Source organism: Elephantulus edwardii, unplaced genomic scaffold, assembly GCF_000299155.1.
Source record: "Elephantulus edwardii isolate Elephantulus edwardi_28Jun2011 unplaced genomic scaffold, EleEdw1.0 scaffold00103, whole genome shotgun sequence".
In the NCBI taxonomy this organism is placed as follows: Eukaryota; Metazoa; Chordata; class Mammalia; order Macroscelidea; family Macroscelididae; genus Elephantulus; species Elephantulus edwardii.
The window spans coordinates 8,134,414-8,158,156 of NW_006399853.1; the positions used below are offsets into that span (position 1 = coordinate 8,134,414).

The 23,743-nt window shown below is 41.4% G+C and overlaps 1 protein-coding gene across 1 annotated transcript in view; it reads right to left on the minus strand.

Moving 5' to 3' along the window:
- Positions 1-2,251: 2,251 nt before the first annotated feature.
- CCDC68 (coiled-coil domain containing 68) overlaps positions 2,252-23,743 on the minus strand; it is a 32,096-nt gene continuing 10,604 nt past the window's right edge. The window contains exons 6-10 of the mRNA XM_006891760.1: positions 18,475-18,557; positions 13,230-13,335; positions 11,393-11,476; positions 6,265-6,341; positions 2,252-2,402 (exon numbers count right to left, since the gene is read on the minus strand). Coding sequence (XP_006891822.1) covers positions 2,252-2,402; positions 6,265-6,341; positions 11,393-11,476; positions 13,230-13,335; positions 18,475-18,557 — 501 coding nt within the window. The remainder of the gene's footprint in view (positions 2,403-6,264; positions 6,342-11,392; positions 11,477-13,229; positions 13,336-18,474; positions 18,558-23,743) is intronic.

Sequence of the window (23,743 nt, forward strand, 5' to 3'; positions counted from 1 at the left end):
CTCCTTTGTAAAATGGGGAAAGTAATAGCACCTGCTTCTGAGGGCTGTTAGAGAATCATGATAATTACCACAGGAAAAGGATTTAGAAGGGTTTCTGGCATGGGGAAAGTATGCTCTGAATGTTCTTATTGGAAATATATACCTTGAAAAGCAGCAAGCAATAAAACAAGGTAACTGGAAATATGATAGTTACACACACAATATGTTAGGAGTACAGTACTTGGATGAATTTATAAATACATTACTACATCTCAATTATACATATCTTTAAGTAATTTGTAGATAAAAACATTAATACTTTACAATGCCCACTAAAAGGCTTGCTTCGCATCTTTCCTGAGAAAATGTGCAACGTTATACATCAGAGAGCATGAATTAAGATTCTATTATGCATTTTTGAGAAGTATGTTCTGTCATCCTGAGTGTCAGTGAGCTCTAATTTCTACAAACTTGACTTTGTTTTCATTCATACCAACTACAAACTCTACCCTTAATTAAGGCACATATCAAAATTTCAGGACATTGTCATAAAAGCCCTGGATATGAGATTCTAAATCAGTGTCCTCTAACTTGAACCCATAGTATAGACACATTTATAGAAGTATAGACTAGCAACGTTGTCATTCTACCCTCAATTATTTGAAGTGGTCATTATTGTTGAACATAAGAAAAATTTTGTCACAAAAGCAGAATACACCATGTTCATTCTTGTGAGTTTACATCTATGGGTTGATAGAGCTATTTTTCTGAACCAAGTCTCCATTTCAACACAACTGCAGATAGGTTAATAATGTGTGAAAAATCAGTCTTAATTCTCAAATTTGAATTGGGATTTATCATGAGAAATAGACTTTTTAAAACACCCTACTTTCTCCTACCCATAATTTAGTGGAGAATAACTCACTAAAAGTGCAGCAGGACATGAACTTATATCATAGTAAAAGAATTCTTATTATCCCAAAGATTAGCATACATTGTTTACTCATACACATACCCTTCCATTGAACAATGAGGACGATCACCTATTTACCACTAACAGTCTTAGAAATGTCCCTTCAGCTAACGTCAGAAACCAAGATTTATGTTAAAAATTGTTTTAGAAATCAGAATCCCTCTTCCAGTATTCAGAAGCTCCTGGTTTCCTTCTCCATTTAGTAAAGAAATCCTTTCTTCTGTCAAGTAGATATTTGGTCGATTTTCTGAAATGTTGTGTTTCTGGAATGCTCATCATGTGTTGATATTCATTTAACATACAAGTCTGGAACATGTTCCAAAGAATAAACAAGAACAACATAAGGCTCTTTTTCCGACGAAGTCTTCTCCATCCAGTTCATTTCCGTAGTCTAACCAACATCAGATAAGGGGAGTTGCCTTCAGTCATCAATTCACTGTAGAAAAGACAACACACTTTTCAAACTCAGTCAACAGCACATTAAGTCGTAATGATAAAATAGCTGTTCTCCTACACGGACCATTTCAGCTACCACCATCCTATCAAGTCTCAACGAATTGCTTCGGTCTAAGTGATTGTGGTTGATCTAATTTATTCTGACCAATTCTCCATGAAATACAATAGCATCACATCATTGTCGTAGTTGCTTTTGTATGCCATCAAGTCAATCTGACACATAAGAACCTAATTGGGCTGAGCAGAACTGTCCCATATGATTTCCTAGGCTATCATCTAGAAAGAGCAGATTGATGATGGGTCTCCGGTGGAGTCCTGGGGTAGATTTGAACTGCCGATGTTTCAGTGAGTAGCTGGGTGCTTTACTGTTCCCGTATTGAATCGCACAGGTGTTCGACTTGTGCTTGTTTAACAAGCTTTAACAGGACAAGAGTTAAGAACAGGTGGGAAGGGAAAATGGAGTCTGGGCCTCATTCCGCTCTACAAAGGTAGCATCTGAGGTAAAGACACATGCTGAATCCACAATCTTCCCCTGAGAATGTGTCAGCTTTGCGGTTTCTCTCTCAGTTAAGTGTGATTCTAGTACTTAAAACCACATAGGCGGTGTGTGTTTGTGTGTGTACATAGGTGGATGTATGCATATTTTACCAACATGGCCTCTAATCGCAAGCAAAATACCTGTTCTGGTGTGCAACTCAGGATACCTGTTCTAATTCTCTAGTTTTTAAAAAAAGAAATCTGTTTACCCCTACTCAGGTAAAACAATATTTTATGAGTTTTTAAAGAGATAATTCACCTTTTATTTTAAAAGTGTTGTTGTGTTGTGTTTTGTTTTGTTTTGCCTTAATGGCTATTGTGTTCTGATCCTTCACTAGTATTATAATTCCATTCGACATAGTGGAGTCTGGAGTAAGCCCACCATACTGTATCCCAGTTGGTCATACTTAATGCTCCAAATGAGAAGGCTACCTTGATATCCTTTACAATGATGTTTCTATTAAGAATAAGAAGAAGAAGGATATTTACTCAGTCCAGTTTTTAAGTTTTACTTATGAAATATTCTCCCTTTGACCTTTCTTAAGGCATAGAGGAGAAAGAAAAAAGAAATACTAAACCCAAACTAATTCCTTTGGTGGTGTTTTTAAGTGTCGTTGAGTCGTGGACAACTCATAGTGACCCTATGAATGAAAGACTTGAACACTTGTATAACTCTCATCAATTCTCCAAGTTCATAGAGTTTCCGGAGGCAAGCCACTTCGGAAGTGGGCGCCACTCCTGCTTCCAAGATTGTTTTAATTGGGGAGCTTCACCAAACACTTCCCAGCATGGGTAAGTGTTATCGCATTTGACACATCAGTGTCACAGTGTTCAGCTTCACAGCAACCATGAGTTACCTCTGTACAGCAAGTGGACAAACCAGTGCTATATCACTTAGAAGACTGCTAATTTCTGTAGATTTCTGACTATTAATTAGTGGAAAAGACAGAAGCAGTCATAGAAATCATTCTCTCCGATAAACCCCACTGCACCAGGCAGAGGCCAGAATTCAATAGTGGACCTGTGTAATTAGGGAAAATCAGTCACCTGTACTCTGGTCTACCTCACTCTGCCCTCATCTCCTCCAAGGTCAAAGACACCAAGGTTATCTACAGTGCCTCAGTAGCCCAAGGATGGATGGTAACTGGGTGGAAAGAAAGGAGAAATTAGCATCCCTCTCTACCTTGGGAAAACTTCTTGTTCTTTGCTCAAACTTGTCCCTTCTTCTCTCGCTGCCATAATCCTCCTTCTCTTTCTGCTGCTGAAATGTGTTTCACGTCCTCCTGGGATACCTCTGTTGTTCCTTTTATTTTTCTGGTTTTGAAGTCTCCAAGCTAGTGGCCAAAATAATGATAACTTAGCATTTGGATGCCCAGAGATTTCAGAGGCTTGGTTCTTAATGGTTTTCTCTCTAGTCTCTAATTACATATATTAGCAAGATTGAGGCAGATGACAAGAAGTCAGGAAGAGGGAGATAAATGATTTCGAACACCTAGGAGGGCACTAACCACAGTGAGATCTTTCCTCTCCCTCAGGCTCCACGCAGGAGAGATTCAAAAAAATGGGATTCTTCCCTAGAGGAAGACACTAGAGAATGAAAAAGCTCTAGAGACAGGGAGTTTTAAATAATTTTTAAAAGTATATATGTAATTACCTCTATGTTTTATTTAGTTATAACTTCAGTGACTATCGTGGAAATGATATTTGAGCTTTGAAGTGCTGGAAATCATTCCTGCCCTCATGCTATTTACTTTCCATTTTCTCTGAGTGACACTGGGTTGTTGATGGTGCTATCAAGTTGACTTTGACTCAAAGTGGCCCCATGCAACAAGTAGAATTGATCCGATGGGGATTTCTAGCCTGTAATCTTAATGGAAGTGGATTTATGGGGGTCTTTCCATCAGATAGCTATCGGTGGATTCAAACTTAGTAGCTATGATTAACTTCTATGCCACCTGGGTTTCTAGATTTGAGAGCCACAGAAAGGCAATTTAGATAACTGCAGAAGATTCATGATTAAAATGTCCACTGATGGAACAAGCCATAGAAGGGCAATGACAACAGAAAAGATCATCTGTCAAGTTTGCAAGAAGTGTTACAAGTTGAGATTGGACTTGCTTTGGGACAAACAAGGGGGTAAGAGGTATCTAAACCTATTCATTCATTTAATCAGTATTTCTATGTAAGACTTTGAGGATTTAACGGTGAACGTGACGAAAGCATTTCATTATCCTCAAAGAGTTTCAAGGAAGAATCCTTGTTTGCAGACAGCAAACAAATAGCTACGTGAGTAATCATTTAGTCACAATTATGGTAGGTGTTACAAAGAACACTAGGAACTTTAAGAGTGGATAATCAGGATACAGACACACTCTCAAGAGCAGGGACAGCTCTGTTGAGGACATGAAGCTCAAGAGCTGAGTCAAGAAGGATGAGTTCAGGTAAGCCCAGTTGGGGTAGGTAGGAGGTAAGAGTAAGGAGATATTAACTATGGGTGTGAATCTCCTGAGAATCTTGGTGTAACAAAAAGATGGGGGTCTCATAAGGAACTAGAGAGAACATTCCAATTAGAATAGTTTTAGAAGAACCTGTCAAAGGGGAGATTTACAAATATGTGGAAATACAGCATGAATGCATGGTTCCATAACAGGGCCCACCTTACGACGTGAAGAAGAGAAGGGAGTGAGAAAAGCTCTTCAGTAATGCCAACGAGAGCCCTGGGGAGAAGATGGGCTTGAAAGGAGCTAAGCCAGCTCTCAAGGAATGCAAACAGCAAACAATTATCCCATAAAGAAGAATACCCTGAGCCCATTCTCGCCTCTTCTTAAGGTATCCTACATGGGCTTCTCGATAGTCAAACCCCCTGAAAGTCCCAACGCACAAGGGCCTGTAGATGGTAGACAGGAGGAGGAAGCACCCATTGGATGTGGGAGAACTTGCCCACAACAACAGAAAGCACAGCTGTTATCAGGAAGTAACTACAAGGGAGCTGACCAAGAGGTGGCCCGATAGAAGTGAGTGAGCCTACATCGTTCAGAGTCTCGTGTCTGGGAAGTCATCGTGGGAAGAATCGTGGCCATGATGTAATTACATTTTTTCTTTCAGCCTTGTAGACGTAACTCAGCTAGAATCTCACTTCATTTTCTAAAGGCACCTTGCACTGTGTTGGTCCACTCTACCACTCAGGATCTGAATTACACGCCTGAGTCCTCCTCAGGCTCAGAGCCAGGACATTTCAAAAAGCCACCCAGGGACTGCCTACAGCCAATCACCCAGGGTGCTCATTAAAATATAGACAGACTATTGGGCCCAGCGATTCCTGGTCAATATGAAACTGTGGAACTGGAGGGTTGGGATTCTTTACCTTTTAACACTCCAAGAACTATTGAACAAAGTGCCCCTGAGACAAACATGATATTTATCAATTCTTTCATAAGCACTTGAAGATTGAAAAATGAATAAGGAAAGCCAAAGGAGAATCGATGCCTTTGAATTGTGGTGTTGACCAAGAGTAGTGAATATATCGTGGACTGCCAAAAGAACAAATAGATCTGTTTCAGAAGAAGTGTGTTTCAGAGGAAGGGTGTTCCTTGGAGGAAGGCACGGCAAGACGTTATTTCAGATACTCTGGGCATATTGTTGAGAGGGGTCAGTATTGGGAGAAAGACTCCCACCTGGGAGATAGAGGAAAAAAGAGCAAAACCCTCAATGCAATGGATTGACACAATGATTGCGATAATGGACTTGGACAAGGCAGACAAATCGTGACAGTGGTGTAGGATGGGGCCAGGTATTAATCTGTTGTTCACAGTGTTGCTAGAGTTGCAGTCAACTTGATGGCAACTAACAACAATTACAACCAGGTCACTGATTTTGCTAAACTTGAGAATGATTTAATACAAGTCATGAAAAATCCCCATCAAAGAGAAGAATAAAGCAAACTCTATTTCTTGTCCACTGGTAAAGGTCCATTTTACTGGCAGCATGTATCAGACGTGTGGTGTTTAGCCTCCAAATACAGAATGGGGAGGCTGGGACCAACCTACCATCCACATCTATTTTTTTTTTCTGGATAAGAGAACAAAATTAACCACTTCCAGTAACCCTGTCATTGCCCTGGCCCACAGGAAAATGAGAACCTTCCAATAAAATCTAAACAGGAATAATGTCCAGCCTTGACAAGTAATTTAGAACTAATTACTACACTTACATCATACAACTATTAACACATCAGACACTTTCTCAAGTATAATGAGTGTCAAGTGCATACAACAGAAGCTGTGAAAGCAGACAGGGCCAGAGGGGCAGGAAGCACTTACCTTGTAGAGACGGCCTTAGATGCTTTCGTCCTACGAAGGTCAGAGCAGACTGCCACCTTGGTTTTCAGTTCTTTATTCTAATTGGGGGAAAAAAGAGAACAGAAAAAAAAATGTTTTGCAGAAAAAAAAATGTTTTGCAGAAATCAGATAAAACATCTATCAGCCACTTGCTCATTATCCTGGGCAATCTATCACCTGTCCCACTCCTTGGCGACAGGTTTGCGGTTTGTTATTACAGACACTCAATCAGAGCACAGAAAGCGGCCTGTTGACTCTCTAACCATCATCTGCGAAGATAAAGATCATTTTTCATATGCATTTTCCAGGAAAATTCATAACTTCCAGAGATTATACTTAACGGATTGAAATCTGTGATTCAATCTCTCAAAGTCAACAACTAAATTGTGTTTTATTTTATGGAGCTTCTGCTCTGGTGGTACAGTGGGAAGAAGCTGCACTCCAATCCCAAAGCCACATAGTTCGAATCTACCAGATGCTCCATGGAAGAAGTAAGGTGATTTGCTCGTATGTGAGTAAATGCCTTTGAAAATCTACCAGAAGGTCAGCTGTGAGTCGGTTCTGACTCAACAGCAAACAGCTACAATCTTTATACTGATCAACGCAAAGCAAAGCACTTTATGAACAATACTCAAGGTACTGATTGTACGTGTGTCTGTCTGTTCAATCCCATGATCACAAGACCATCGATAGAGGCACGATCTCTGCTTTTCTACACAGTTCATGGCCCCAGTACTTGATAATTCCCATCAAAACCTTATATTCTGGTCTTTTATCCTTTCAAGGAGAAGTGTTCATCCTTTTGGGGATGTAACTTTCTAATAAATCTATCATGACTACCTTTAAGAAAAAAACCAAAAACAAACCTCAAACAAACCACAAAACCTTAAATGTTTCACGCTATGTCACTGTTGTTGTGGGATGCCATCAAGTCAATTCAGAGTCACAGAAACCCCACACGACAGAACAGCCAGAGTGTTTCCGATCGTTTAATCTGTATGAAAACAGATCAACTCTTTCTCTCTCAAAGCTACTAGGTAGTTTTGAACCAGGACCTTTCCAGCTAGCAGCCAGACACTTAACCATTTGTGCCACCAGAGCTCCTTATCCTATATTAGAGGTAAATATGGCACTCTGAGAGGGAACTATAGTGGCCTAGTGGTAAGAAGCTTCACTGCAATCCCAAAGGAACACTGGTTCAAATCCACCAGCTGCTCTCTGGCAAAGGATAGGAGATCTCCTCCCACAAGATTCACTGACTCTGAAAACCTGCTGGAGGGTCAGCTGTGGGTCAATTCTGACTTAACAGCACACACATGCCACTCTGACATTTGGAAGGAAGAAATATATTATAAAAGTATATCATTTTCAGTGTGGAAGCTACCTCAAAATTCTAGATGGTAGAACAGTGACGTGGCATCCACTTCCTAAACAGCATGCCTCTGGAAACTCCATGAACTTTGGTAAATGGAGATAGTTATAGAAAGGCTTCATGCCTTTTGTTCATAGGATCGCTACGAGTTGTTCTTGACTCAAAGACAATCACCAACAGCAGTAACACGAAACAATACAGTATGAGGTTTTAGGGTTGACTCTTGGCATTATCACTTAGTTGCTATGTGGCCTCATTTAGGTTATTAAAACTCTCTGCACCCTAAATTTTCCCATCTGTAGAATAGATTTCATGACAGTGCCCGATTCACAGGTTCTGAGATGAAAATATGTAAAACACTCTGCTTAGCGCTTGGCATAGAATTAAAGACTTAAAGGCAATTAATTATGATTTTCCAGTGCAAATGATTTTTCTACTCCAACTGGCATGCAGGGTCAAAGAAGTTAAATGTTCAACACTGTTCACACAGCTAAGCTAAGATTAAAGTCAGGTCTTTTGAGCTCAGGGTCAACGCTTTCTCTCCAACACAGCCAGTCCAAGTGATTTCACTTTCCATATTTGAAAATGAGACTTCTATTAGTGAGGGATCAAGGCCAAGGTTGAATTGCCAGTTGGCTTCTCGACTGATGGTCCCAACTAGAGAACTTTAAAGGCTGCACCTGCAAAGAATGAGGGACTGAGAGGTAGCAAATGGGAGGGTGACAGGTGATTTTCTGGCTTTGAAAGAACAGACACGCACAGCTCTGTTCCCTTTTTGGACACTAAGGATGTAAAGAATCCTATCACTAAAAGTTGAAATGGTATTTTTGAAGATTCTGCCTGATGGTTTAGAGTAAATTTGTTTTGGGAAAAGGCCCTGAAATTTTGATGGAACGTGAGGAGCTTGGTATATTGAAGTGCAGACTTTTGCCTGATGCTTTACGTGCATTCTGTCCTCTGATAGGTCAGCTATTTGAGGAATATTCTGATGCCATATCGATTAAAGAACAAGGCAGTGGACTGCGCCCCATGAGTCCTCAGCACCTATGAATAAATGCATTTGAAACAAAAGCTAGAAGACGGAACCAGTGTTTTCTGACTCATTAGTCCTATGCCTGTGATGTGTCAATATTTGGGTTAAATGGGTAAGTCTGAGCAGGAAAAGTCTCTTAATATTAAAAAATTGGTAATGAAGAACTTCTCCACATAAGAAAGACAAATGGAGTAAACACATCAAACTGTTAGCTTATAAAATAGTCAGTGTATGTATTTGAGAAAAGCTCCTGTCTCAGACACCAAATGAAGATGAGTTGGCTCCAATTCAATGGCAATGGGCTTAAAATTTTTAGCTTGTGGGTTGTTACAGGTTATAAAGCAATTTGAAACCCACTGTCATGATGACAGAGAGCTCTGGTGGTAAGGAATTGCACTTACAAACCAGAAGTACACAGTTCAAATCTACCAGCTACTCCAGGGGAGAAGGATGGGCAATCTCCTCCTATGCCATTTTTACTGCCTCTGAAAGCCGGCTGGAGGATCAGCTCTGAGTCAGTGTCAACACAACAACGACAACAACAACATCATGATAACAGTTGTTGTTGTTGTTAAGTGCCGTCGAGTCACAGGCGACTCATAGCGACCCTATGAAGGAGAGTCCTCGACGCTTGGTTGCCTTTTATCCTCTCTCCAGGTTCATAGGGTTTCCAGAGGCAAGCTATTATGGAAGTGGATGCCATTCCTCCTCCCAAGCTTGTTTTAATCAGGGAGCTCCACCCCACTCTCTGTCTGCATTGGGTAGCCAACCATTAACGCATTGGACACATCAGTGTCAGTGTTCAGCCTCACAGCAACCAAAAGTGACCGCGGTACGGCATCTTGTACACCAGGGCTATGTGAATATTCTGTGACTGGACAATCACCTCAAAGTTGTTCTGGTTTTTTCTTCCCAGAGTAACCCTAGTTCCTCAAGTTGTTAACAACTAAATCATAGAAGAGCATAAGAATTATCATCAGGTTAGAATGGATTTCTTTTCATTTATTTGGATTTTAAAGTAACTTTGGTTAATTGGCTAGATTAGCTATGTATTATTAGATCAAGGAGCCCTGGTGGTATAATTTTTAAGTGCTAACTGCTAATCAAAAGTTTAGTGGTTCAAATTCACTAGCAGTCCAAGAGGAAAGCTCTGACAATCGGTCTAGGAGTCCCCCATCGAGGGGACCTACTCTGGCACTCAGAGTCCTTGGGACGTGACAGCACAAAACAGTATTCTCTGCTCATGGGCTTTGGTAAGATCTTGCTTCCCCTTTAATGAGACAATCTAAGTACAGATGCTACCTTTATGTTAGGAAGGTATTAACACTATTTGATTTATTTAATATGCATGAGTCTTACAGAATTATTCATTTACAAAACTATAAATCACTGGTCACTATATGTTTGCCGTTACACTGACTCTACCTGAGGACAGTCTATTGACACAGGTCTCCAAAAGAAGCTAATTTGGGGCTCTTACACGTGTATCAGTACACTCCTGGAATGAAATGAAATGTTAAAAGATGAAATGTTAAAAGATGATGGTGATTATATAAAGTAGGGTAACCTTCCAAGTCTAGAAAATGGCATAATTTCTGAAGATGTATTTCCATAAGAGCGGATCATTAGTGAAGGACAGAGAAAAGCATGGACTAGAAGAGAAACATCAGAAACTGAAAATTAAGTTGATAAAAGATATGCACAAGTAGAAGAAAACATAAGTCATTGTCTTAGTGCTAGGCAAAAAAAATTGATACTTAAAAAACGGCTACAAAAACTTAAAAGGTTAGAGGTTCATCTATGAATCAGTTCCAACACTTTGGCACATAACAACTATATATATAATTTATATATAATATATTATATATACTATATATATAATGTTTTTGTTTTGTGCTTGTAAATATGCATGTGTATACACATATGTGTTTATAAAAATTGACTATAGAGAACTTTTCATATACTAACTGTGACAATGGCTATAACTAACATAAATGACCATTCAAACTTAATGCCACGAGATAGATATAGATACACACACACACACACTCATATCATGGAATTTCCAACCATTCTTGTGCATGTAAAAGCCTCATGATGAATAGGGAGACTGAAATGAAGAAGAACTGATGAAAAAGAACTGCCGTGTTTAAATGACAGTGTTGGAGAATATTGAGTATAACATGGACTTCAAGAAGGACAAATAAGTCTGTCTTGGACCCTGTCCAGACACTATACCCCTTCAAGGGAAGATGGCAACTTTGTCTCCCACCTGTAGACACATTATCAGAAGGGACAAGTCTGCAGAGAAGGACATCATGTTTGGTCAAGTAGAGACTCAGCTAAAAAGAGGAGCACTCTTGATGATACGTATTGACGCAGTGGCTGCAACAGTGGGTTCAAACGTCACAATGACGGTTTAGAAGGCGTGGGAGCAGGCAGGGTTTCGCTCAGCTGTACATACAGCCTGGATGAGTCAGAACCAATTCAACAGCATCGCAAAACACGTTTACACATGCAAACTCATATAGAAGCGCATTTATACACACACTCACTTATACAAAGACACATGCACACATATGTTCACACAGACACATTTCCACATGTGCACAGGGGCACACACACACACACACACACACACACACACTCTCACACACACACACAGAGATGCTCACAATGACATGTTCAACAGACTTCCTCCTTACCTGGGCTTCAAGTATGTTAACTTTTTCCTTCAGACTTTCAATCCTTTTATCTTGTTCTTTCACATTATGTTTCAAACCTTCCATCTAGGAATGAGGAGACACACTTGAGAAAAATCTTGTTAGGCAGCAGGGAATAGTGAGCTCAGTTCTGAGTTAAAATAAATTCCATAAAATAGAAAAACAAAATCCCCAAGCGCTAGCACACGCAGAAGCCTGCCGCAGAGAGCAGGCCAGATGAACACCTGGGGTAGGGGACATGAGCACGCAGACAGCACTGTAACACATTCGGATCTTCAGAGAGTCTATTGAAATCAAACAGCGGTAGCGCTTTGAGTCTTGAGTTTCCCAGCAATGTGATCTACTTCCGGGAGGAAGAGGCTTCCTGAAGCCATTGCACCCCCCAGAGCCATAACAAGGAGATCCTGCCTCGTTTGAAGGAAATGATGTGCCAAGAGAGGAAGTCGAGTTGGGAGGTAGAGTGAAGTCTGTGAAAAGAGGGACATGTGGTTCTAAGACCAACCAACACTGTCATTTATCAACACTGGGCCTCGGTCTTCTCCTCTGTGAAATGGAAGTGTGTGATGGTGCTAAGGTCCTTTCTGGCTCTCAAATTGCATAGCTCAGTTCTTTAATCCTCCGATAAAACCTCAGACAATCCAGCACTGAGGCTGCATTTAGGCCAGGATGGCCTTACAGAGGTACTGTGGAGGCCTCCTTTTGGAAACATATTTGGTAGGGGGAAAATGGAGTGGAGATTTGATTTTAAATCTAAAACAGACACACAATGTCCAATTAGTAGCTTGAAGTAGATCTTAACTTCTCATATAATCTACTATCTGGCTGCTACACAATTTCCTCTTCTTTATCACCTGCCAGGTTCTTTCCAGAGAAGGGCCAAGTTACTTCATAACACCTTCTAAATTTACTATTGACAAGTTTATAAAAACCATTTCTCCCCCCTGAAAGAGCCCCAGCACCTAGACTACAAGTTCTGCTAATGAACAAGGACCTTTACTTAGGTCAGAATGCTCTCAAAAAATATTATATACCTTGGGAGAGACTAGCGGACATCTTCCTGAAAGATATATTTTAGTTATATAAGGACAAATATTATCTAAGGCAGCTAGAGAGCTCTGGTGTCCTAGTGGTGAGAAGCTGCACTGCAATCCCTAAGGCACACAGTTCGAGGCCACCAGCGGCTCCATGGGAGACGGTTGGGCAGTCTCCTCCCACGCGATTAACTGCCTCTGAAAACCCACCAGAGGATCAGCTATAGGTTGATCCCAACTCTACGGTCCACAACAACAATGACAAACGAGGAAGATAACGGAGTAAGATGTGTTTATAAGTGTTCAAAAGGGAAAGCTGAGAGGGTGGCCAGAAAAAGGGGAAGGAGAAAAATCACCAGGCAGTAGAGGTTAGTGGAGGGGGGTGAAGTAACAGGAAAGGGTCAATGGGGGCTTGAAAAGATGGGGTGATAATAGGCATAGAGCAATGGAGGTTCACTATAGAAAATATTATATGAATGATTATATAAAGCACATGCACATGTATGAACCACAACACATATGAATTATTATATGCAAGCCCATAATATTTTTTAAATCACCCAAACACCTAAAGAGCAGTTAAAAACAATTTGCTAAGGCAGCTCTTCTGAGAACATTCCACAATGGTGTTGAGACAAGAAACGGCATTAAAAGCAGAGCCATGTTGCACAGGGGGATTAAGGGATGGCAGACACTGCCCAGTAGGAAGAATATTCTCAATACATATCAAGCTCGGCCATCAGGGCAAAGACATCCTCTTGTAGAGACATGCAAGGGGTCCGCCTGACCTCCTGGATGATGCCACGCAGGTTCTGATGCTGGGCGTGAATCACAAACTGCAGATGAGAGATCTGCTCCTGGAGAGTGGAAATCTCCTTCTGAAGATCCTGGCAACTGGAAACAAACAAACAAAGTTATTTTTCTAAGGAGTTAACCAGTCCCTTCTTACTGTCAGTAGGCCAGGCTCTCTCCTCACTGCACTGACACAGGGCATGAGGAGGGGCCCAGCATCCCACCAGCCATGCAGACGTGCTAAAGAGGAACAGCCCCAAACCATTCTATGATTTGCTCAGCTAAGGACCAGATTGAGAAAAATCAACTCATGGCAAAAAGCTTCGTCTGGGCCACCTCTGACTCAGCCCGGTCAGGAGTTGACTTAGGTTATGCCGAGTTGAGTGAAGCATTTATACTTCTAACTCTTCACCTCCCCACATGCACCCAGGTCCAGCATCCACCTAAATGCACAGACTACGACATGTGGAGAGCCAGGATCACAGCATGGGGGCAAGAGCAGGGCTTGTACACACAACCAGAAACCGATGCCCAGTGATAGAGAACTGGACTGTGTGGTGGATTACTGCTTTAGGTAACCCCAATACCTAGAAATGAGGCATGAAGGGAAAAGAAGAAATGAAATTCCCACTAACATTTTCAGTCTCTGTGGACCACTGTGAAAAAAGATGGGCCAGCTCTGCATTTCGGTTATTTATATTAGTAATTATTTCCCAAAATTCCACTGAGCTTGTCTGTTTAAACAACTCAGCTGTTTATCTTCTTGGCAGTATCATGAGAGTCATGGACACCATACATTGTGGCAAGACCGCCATACCTGGCACGTGTGTGACTTGAAGGAAGTCACTCAACTTTCCTAAGCCTCAGTATAACAGAAATCATAACTCGGTTAAGCACTTGGCTATAAACTGAAAAGTTGGTTGTTCAAACCCACCCAGTGACTCTGTGGGGCCAGGGGCCAAGACATGTGACCTCAAAAATGATGACAACCTAGAAAGTCCTGTGGGTCAATTTTACCCTGTCACATGGTGTCACTAGGAGTCAAGATCATGCAAGGGCACATAACAACAACAACAACAACAACTCCACAAGATGAAAATATTTTGTTTCCATGCCACTAAGGTAACAACAGCAACAACGTAGACCTTCTTACAGTACTAAAAGTCAAGGTCAAGGGCTAGCTGCTTCAACACATGAGATTTTCGTCACCCCTGGTCAGTGGCTCACAAGCTTCATTGTCAAGTCTTCAGGAGCTTGAGGGCATCTCAGGACCCTCAGCAGGTGAGGCTTTGGACCCAAAAGAAGTAGAGGAACCTGGAACCCTTCAAGGGAACACCAGCCTTTGGAAGCTTGAAACACTCCAGTAGGTGTGTGGAAGCCCCTCATGGCGTATGAAGGGGATCTGCAGTGGAAGAGTCTCAATGCTTGGGGGAGATTAGTATCAACCAAGGGTTACAGCTGGGATCTAGGGGTGGTTTCTGGAACTCTGAGAAGACAGACTAAAAAATGCTAAAAAATGCAGAGGACGGGGGTCCTGCCAAGCCTTAGAAGAAAAGCCACACTGGCAATCGGAGAAGATGACTTGAGGGCAATGTGGATCAAAGCAACGCAAAGAACACACAGAGACCCACCTGACTTTTAATTCAAAGACTCAAAAGTTCCCCAGTGAAGGAGAAAGCAGGGGAATACTGCAGCGACTTACTCAGAGATTGGACGGGACTTCCTGGGAAATAGTGACAGCATGCAGGATGCTTTGCAAAGGCAGACCAGTCTTCACTATCTCTAAACTGTGAAAGTATTGAGAACTGCTACAGATCAGTATTCAGAATGGTCCTGAGTACAGCCCAGTATGACTCAAAACTCAAGACAATGGAGAGAAAAGCAGTTGGTTTAGATGGGGCAAAGTAGAGAGTATATTTTATGCCACTAGAAACACCCAGCTCAGAGTTTCCCCAGCTACTCTACAAATATTACACGAAGGTCACTATCCATTTGAAATGGGTCTCATAATGGATAAAAACTACTTTTAGAATTACTTTTGAAAAGGTATTTTTTGTTTTAATGTGTTATTATGCCAGAACAGGTAGCCAAAGGAAACAGTAGAGTATGTCTATCAGAATTGTTCAAGAAATTAAAAAAAAACAAGCACAAAAAAACAATGAAATCAAGTCATCATTAAGGTCCTTTAAGGAGAGATGATATCTGCCTAAAGCTGCCCCTTGAGCTTCCTGGAAGCTTTATGATTCAGATTTTAGTTAAAATATTCTGTCTTGACAAAGACAAAGTGACACAACAGCAAACATGAAATAAAACAAGTGAAAGCAAACAAAAAAATCAAGTATAGAAAAAAGAGCTGCCAGGCTTCCTAAGAAAAATCTGTGTAGTTACGTAGGATTCATGCTCTGCCGTCTAATGCCTCAGTATACACTTTGATCAATGTGGTCCTTGTACAAGCAATGGGATAAAAATATCAAGGAAACTCTGTAACCAAAGTAACACTGAAGAAAGTCTGCTTCTAGGAAGATTGAATAGATGTACTTTTGCCTTATCTTTTTTGCCTAAATACAACCCCGATCCTAGATCTTTTATATAAATAAACATAATAAGACGTTGAAAGACTGAGAGAAGGGGAAAGGACTTAGATCTTGGGGTCCGAGGGCACACAGGCTACAGTGGTGAGTTCCAGAATTCTCTTTCCTCCTCAGATGACCCAGACTTGGAGCTGAAGAAGCCAGCAACTGGGAAACGTTAATAAAAGGAGAGAGAAGAGGACTCAAAAAGGAGAATCTCAACTCTTTTTTTTTTTTTTAACAGAGGTTTTGGATTTCCACTCATTCATTGCCGCACTTTTCTCCCTGCCCACCCCTCCCCAGCAGCTCGCTTCCCCCTCCCAAGAGAGAGGGGGGGGAAAATTCCTTCATTAGCATACAATTCCCACGTCCCACCCCCACCCGAGTACACTTCTCTGTGCAACCTTAATTCTGGATTCCTGTGCTAACCATAATACTCAATCATATATCACTTCTAATCTGTTCTTTCCCTCATCTGTTTCAACTCTTCATCATTGATCCTGCCCCAGATCACCACTGGAAGAGTGGAGGGCTCTCGGGTCCCTTAATATCTGACTTATTCAACAAGGGATATAGGTAATTCTGCTCTCAACCTTTCCAAAACAATGACATCGTCTCACCAACATAAGACAGTAATAGAATAGCATCTTGATAAGGAGCATGCCCTCATGAGCTCTGCTACTCAGTGCCTATCAGTGGTGTGCTTGAGGAGACTGAGCTCATGGAGGGCTAGCTCTTCATTCAGACTCAGGATGCTCAAAAAATCTACCTTTGGATTTACTCAGAGGACATCACCAGACTGTCCTTGGCTCTTGGGTGTCATAGCACCTTTGAATTGCTCTACTATCATACTTAAAAAAAAAAAGATGCTGTGAGGTACAGCAGCTCAAGGAAGCCGCCCTGGGCTGTTTCTTGAACAAGAGGCTGACAATAGGACTGGACATGGCCTTCCGCCAAAGGCCACTGTTTGGCTGACAGTGTTTAGGTTGGTCAATATCACCAGTCTCAGAAGTTGTCCTAAGTCAATCAGAGTCTTCCTTCTAGAATTTAAAAAGAAAATACAGAAATAAGAAGCTACTTGGCAGCATAAAGGTAAAAAGGGAATAGATCACAGTAAGTAACAACACAACCTAGTTTCAAAACTCATACGTTAAAGGATAGCCCTTTGGTCTTTTCCTTAGCTTCATCTCCTCTGTTCTCACGTCAACCCAGTCTTAACCTAGCAAGAAGCCCCTTTCCTTAAGGTAACCTGACCAAGCGTCTCCTGCATCAAGCAAGTCTCTCAGGCAAGCTATTTTAGTTTCTTCTCATTTAGATGAGCATCTGCACTCATTGTTCATGGGGAAAGTAGTAAGACAGATATTTAGAATGACTGCAATCTGAGAATTGCATGAGCTTGGATGTCCAAATACCCTTCTGGAAACAGAGCATCCATTTCCCTCAAAACATCTGTAACAACTCCTTAAGAGCTTTCTGAGAATTCCCTTTAACTACTCATACATAAAAGATCAGAGAGAAAATATTTGTTTGCCTTTTAAAACACTTGCACTATTGACTCAAAGACTGACAACATGGTATTCTATCTATTTATCTATCTATCTATCATCTATCTATCTATCATCTATATAATCTATATCTATTATCTATATTTAAATCAAATTCAGACTGTCTGGATGCTTAGTGCAAAGTTAAATGTACAAGTCAACAGTCCAGTCTGTCTGGGAAGACGTTTCTTTTAAGGAAAGGACAGGTGAAGTTAAACCAAGTATTTAAATAAAATTAACTAATAAATATTTGTCATTTAATCCAAAATAAGGATGTTTTCCACACTAGTTCCTTCATTCTCTACAGAGTTGGGCCCAACTGTCTTACAAGCCCATCTTCTGTGGTTGTATGCATGCACAGAGGAAGGAAGATGGGGAAATTAATAACTCGGTGGTATTTCAGTATTGTTAAATATATATGTGCTATGATTGCCTGGGCCAAGGAAGATAACGCTTGAGGTGTCTAATGAAAGGGGTTGGTAGTTCCCAATCTACCAGCTGCTCCCTGGGAGACAGATGAGGAACTCTTTTGCTAAAGATCATAGGTTGGGAAATTCTACAGGCACTTCTACTCTGTCCAGCAGGATCACGGGAGTCAGGATAATATTACTTTTACACCTCTCTCCCCAAAAAACCCAAAACACTACCATCAGTTGAATTGCTCTCAAAGCAACCCTCTATCAGGTTTCTGAGGCTGTAAATTTTTGTCCACATTTCTCTGAAAGAGCAGCTGGTGGATTCAAACCATTGAACTTTCAGTTAGCAGCCCAGCACATCACACACTACGCCACCAGGGATGACTAACGATGCAGGATTTATCAGAGATCAGCTACAGACAACAAAAAGGAAGCATCATAGAAAACAGAGATCTGTACAGTAACCTCTACAGTAGGGAGGCTATAACAGGCAGGCTCCTTCACTTCTGAGAAGGATTAACCCCTCACCAGTTCCCTGACACCTCGGAGAACACTGTCCCCTGATCCCACTGACATGAACACCAGGAATCTGCTTTCCTGGTACATTTTTAGATGCCCTACTCTTTTGTGGGTTGCAAAGTCTTTATCCACATGAGGTATAGAGGTCAGCGGGCAAGGGCTGCCCTTCATTTCAGGGGCTGATTTGCAAACCTTTTGGCATATGTGTTGTTGGGTTTGAGTTGCAGCAGCTTGTTTTCCAAAGACACTTTTCTTTCTAGCAGTGTTCTCTTTTCCTAGAAGAAAACAAGAGGATTGTTGTTTATTTGGTGTTGGCGAGGTGTGTCTGTGTGTGAAGAGGTTCTTCCAGACTGTTCAAAAAAAGAAACCAGAGAGATGATTGATTGGAGCTGAAAGAACGCATTTCCAATAAGTGGTTACATGTCATCCTCAGTGAAGCTTGGAAGGGGTCATTTTCTGGTTGGTTTTCAGTGAACTGAATAGTAGGTTACAATTGGTTATCTTCACTTCCCCCCCAACCCACCTGCAGAATTCCAGCTCATTCTCCAATGGACCACTTGAAATACATCCTGCTCTTTGAAGCTTCCATTTCTCTCTCCACCCACCCAACTGCTAACTCCGGTCCACCCTGCTGCGGGCATTTCCTCTCTAGCCATTACCCCTGCCTCTCTTCACTCAGATGGCATGTTGATCCCCAAAGGCACTCCTCTATTTCTTTTGATACCCCCAGCTACTCACAGGGCATCTGTCAGGAAACAGCAAAGCTGTAAATGTACTTTTAATGAAGGATTAAGGATACAAATGATAAAATTGCTTCTAATTAGGATGCAGGAGAAATCATGGCATTGAGAAATACTATCCGAAGAAATGCCTTAATTTCATTATTAAAGCAAATTCTTTCCAACTGCAAGGAAACCAGAGGAGTCTAACTGAAAACACAGACTGGAACGACTGCATTCTCTTTTTATAGTTGATGGCTACCTGCTGAGAAAAGACTGGGGAGCTGTGGCCGGCTGGTTTAAGGTTGCCAGGTTTCAAGTAAGAAGGGAAAAATGGAAAGAAGGCAGAAATTGCTGCTGTGTCAATATAAGTAGAATCAACTGGGGAAAGGGTCTTAAAACCATCTAAGCACTGCTAAAACCCAATTCTTGCTGCACTATTTAAGTGACTCGTTTACAAGGCAATGCTGTGTTGCAGAAAAGAAAAATCTCAAAAATTTAGGGCATGGATCGATCTGGTTTTGAAACTTCAAGGCTCTGTGACTTTGACTATGGGTTTAACTTCTCTGGACCTCTCATCCTTAAACCCAAAACTTGGAAATCTAAAAAAAATAATAAATGCGGTGTTTGGTCTGAATGTCATACTAGGCTCTTGTTCAGATCTCCAATCAAAGAGTATTTCATTCTCTCACAGAATTTCCTGTGTTTAAAGTTATTCTATTTTATTTGATTAGAGCTCTGACTCTGTAGATGCATGTTAACTTGTAGATTTCTCTCTGGTAGAAAAGATAACCCCAAAAGTTATATTAAATATCTAGTGGACATTAAGCAGTCTTGTATCTGACACAGCACTCTATCTATGCTAGACTCCTTTTTTTGATATACCTACAGCCAGTTTTACAAAAGGTTCTGTTTTAGTTATTTCACCCCTTACTCTGCTCCTCATTACTTAAAGGGTTGAACGATGCATTGAACATGTATTCATCCTACACTTGCACTTGACAAGATGTTAACCTTCTGAACATCCCTCAAATGTTTTCATTCATCTACATTTGCATGCTGGTGAGTCCATTCCTAAATATAGTACAACTGTCACATAGGATTTTCTGGACTTTAATCCTTATGGGAGCTCTGGTGGCTGAAATCCCAAAGGCACATAGTTCAAATCCACCAGCTTCCCCACAGGAAAAGGATGGACAATCTCTCTCATGTAATTAACTGCCTGTGAAAACTCACTGGAGGGTTATCTACGGGTCCGTTCCAGCCGGACGGTACACAGCAACAATCCTAATGGGAGCAGATCACCCACACTTGTCTCCTGCAGAAGCAGCCCCCTGGTGGGTTCTAATATTGACCTTTCAGTTCGCAATTTGACACTTGACCATTGTGCCACCAAACCTGAACCCAACTTGCTCAAAGCAATTCTGACTCATGGAGTCTGGCCAGGGCGGAGAAGAGATGCCCACAGAGTTTCCAAGGCTGGACGTCTTTACCGAAGGACAATGTCTCCTCTTTCTCTCACCAAGTGACTCATGGTTTCAAACTGCTGACCTTCTGGTTGCCAGTCCAACATTTAATCCATTGTATGTTAATTTGTAGACAACCTTCCTAAAGGACTTAGTCTGGCTTAAGGAATGTTCATAAACAGGTGTAAGGGGATTGCTATCCAGACAGGTAAATAAATGTTCTATCTCAGCCCAGCTCTCAGCCATCTAGCTGGGCACAATATTGTCCACGTTAACATGTAGGGACAACTAGAGTTAATACATATGGAAGGTCACTATCTTCCTTGGCACATAGTAGGCACCCACTATGGCAAAATTTGAAAAGATATTTCATATTTTATATGTTCTGGATTTTCCCCCCATCTATTAACTTTTGAATTCTCTCTGTAACCATCTTAATATAGATATGAATTGTTAATGTGTAACATCAGTGGTCCTTAAATTCTGTCCAAGGCTTACAAGATAGGGCTTCAAAGATTACTACATATTTGACTTACCAAAGGAACACAACACAAATCAGGTTTTGATAATGTAGGAGGCAAACTGTTTCCCAGACAACCTTCCTAAAGGACTTACTCTGGTTTAAGGAATGTTCATAAACAGGTGTAAGGGGATTGCTATCCAGACAGGTAAATAAATGTTCTATCTCGGCCCAGCTCTCAGGCATCTAGCCGTGTTCTTAATCTTTCCACTTGGGCAACACAGGAAATCGTTATGGTACCAGGAAGCCCTTCTCACAGACTCTTGAACGGATAATAAAGGAGTTCACAGCTCCCCCCAGTGGCCAGTCCACTGTTTCGGCTCAAGATTTCTCTGCCCAATTGATCAGAGGGGCATCCAATGAAATCATCCCCACATATGAGCATCTAAACTATCTAGAAACCTAGAATATTTTTCACCCTGGAGACCGGGGCAGAGGACACAGGGTGGTAGGCTAGTAACTGGAGGAGGTGCAATAGTTTCTTGTCCACACTACTCTCACTTAGACAATGAGGACCTAGGTGATCTTCAAAGTTTCTTTGAGTGCTACATTTCTGGTGGAGCTAAATCAATAGCAATGAGCTAAATACGATGGTGCAACTGAATTCCTTTTCCTGCTATCAGCAGGAACATATGCCGTATTCAAATGCCCTGATTGGGCATTTTTGCTGGCTTGTCACTGTGTTTATAGAATTCATTCTCACTGCATTCCTGATTAAAGAGGGACAGATGGTGGAGGGTTTAAGTAATGTCTTCATTACCAGACCTCATACCACTAATGGCTATTTCCTGGAGCCGTGGCTTGTTCAAACGAGGAGAAAATGAATCCTTCTCCAGGGGGGACCCACGACCAGGGCAGCATTTATCAACCTATGTTGTGATGGTTCATCTTGAATTCTCATTTCCTTTTTAAACCCGTATCTTCTTTCTGAGGAATAGAGACCTCTCCACACCCCCCACTTCTATTCTCAGACACATCCCGCACCTGAGAAAACCGTCCTCGGAGCCTGTCTTCTCAGTGTCCCCCTAAACCAAGAAAGTGTTGCCAAATCTTGGTGTAGATAGATAGACAGATAGATAAGGAGATAGATGGCAGGAGAAAGATGGGCAATCTTTTCCTGGGTGATTTTCAACCTCAGGAAGCCCACTGGATTGGTCAGTTGTGAGTCAGTTCTGGCTCCATGGCAATGACTTTAATTTTTAAAAAACTGCATACAAATTAGTTTTTATTGCTCATCTCACAAATATATCTTTATGCAGTTTTTTTTCAATCACTGTATGTAGCTTCCACACCACATCCCCACGTCTCTCCACCTCCCTGAAAGTCATTAAACTAGAGAGAGAATAGGAAGGTTCTGCATGGTCTCCCTGAACTATTGACATCTTTGCTGGTTACCGCTGAAGCCTGTGGAACTGCTACAGACAGACCATGCTCACCACGTGTCAATGTCTGGCCATTTATCCAAAAATGGAGTCCCAGAGCCTTGGCCACTCACTCTTCGAGTCGAAGGCACGGGTATAATCCTCTACTTTCAACTATCTTTACACTTCCCCCAGAAGTCACCTGGGAGAAAGGAGGAATATCTAGAACCTTCCTTGAGCTTCACTATAATCAAGTGACTAATCTCCCCAAGAAGAAAGTTTGTCTGGCTCGTCCACAAACTTTGTATCTTCCCAACTATGCCTGGCAAAGGGTAGGTGTGCAAGGATTTCTTTTTCAAAAATAGCTAAATTAATATACCCATGATGCTGATTTAAGCTTACATCTAGCACAGATCTCCTGCGACTGTAAAGAAATCGATTCTTTCCCATTGTTTTTTGTTTGCTTTGGTCGATGGGTGGCAAAAATAGTTAAGCACTTGGTGAAAAACTGAGTGATGGTTGCCGATTCAAATCCACCTAGTGGCACCTCTGAAGAAGACTTGGTGATCTTCTGAAGGTCAAGAGAACTAGCCGACAAAAACCACACACCCATTAACATCACATTTATTCAATTCATTGCAATCGGACAGGTCTGAGTAGAATTATCCCACAGTGTTTCTAAGGCTGCTACTTTGTTCCCTCACAGAGCAGCTGGAGGGTTCAAATTTCTACCTTTCAGTCCAGTCATGTGCAGTTCTCCTCTGAACCACAGCGGGTGGTCATGAGTAAGCAACTGCCCAATGGCAACTGGTCTTTGTTTTGTTCTTTTGTTCATTTTCAAAACCAGTTGGCCTCTAACTGATTGATGACCACACACATCTAAACTTAAAGGTCAAGCCCATTATCAGGTTATTTGTCTGCTTCATTCATGTGCATCCCAGATTAGTTTTTCCAAAATTCAAACATTCCTCATGCCAGCTTATATATTCATTTATTAAACTCTGTATTAGAGAACGTAGGGAGCTCTGGTGGCGTAGTCTAGAAGGAGTTGGGCTACAAACTCAAAGGCTGTGTCTCTCTGGTGGTTCAAATCCACCAGTGGCTCCAGAGGAGAAGAATTCCATGAGACTTATAGCCTCCAAATACCCACTGGAGGGTCAGTCAATTGGTTCTGACTCATTGGCAGTGAGTGAGTGATTATGGGAATAGATATTCTAATCCTATAAGATATCCATCCAAATATCACAGTTTATACAAAACGTCATCATTATACAGTAATACAGCATCAGGATGGAGGGTGAAGAGATTGAGATTGTACACAGCTTTAGTTTGCTTGGCTCCATAGTCAACAGTCTTGGCACCAGCAGCCAGGAAATTAAAAGGCGCATTGCCATG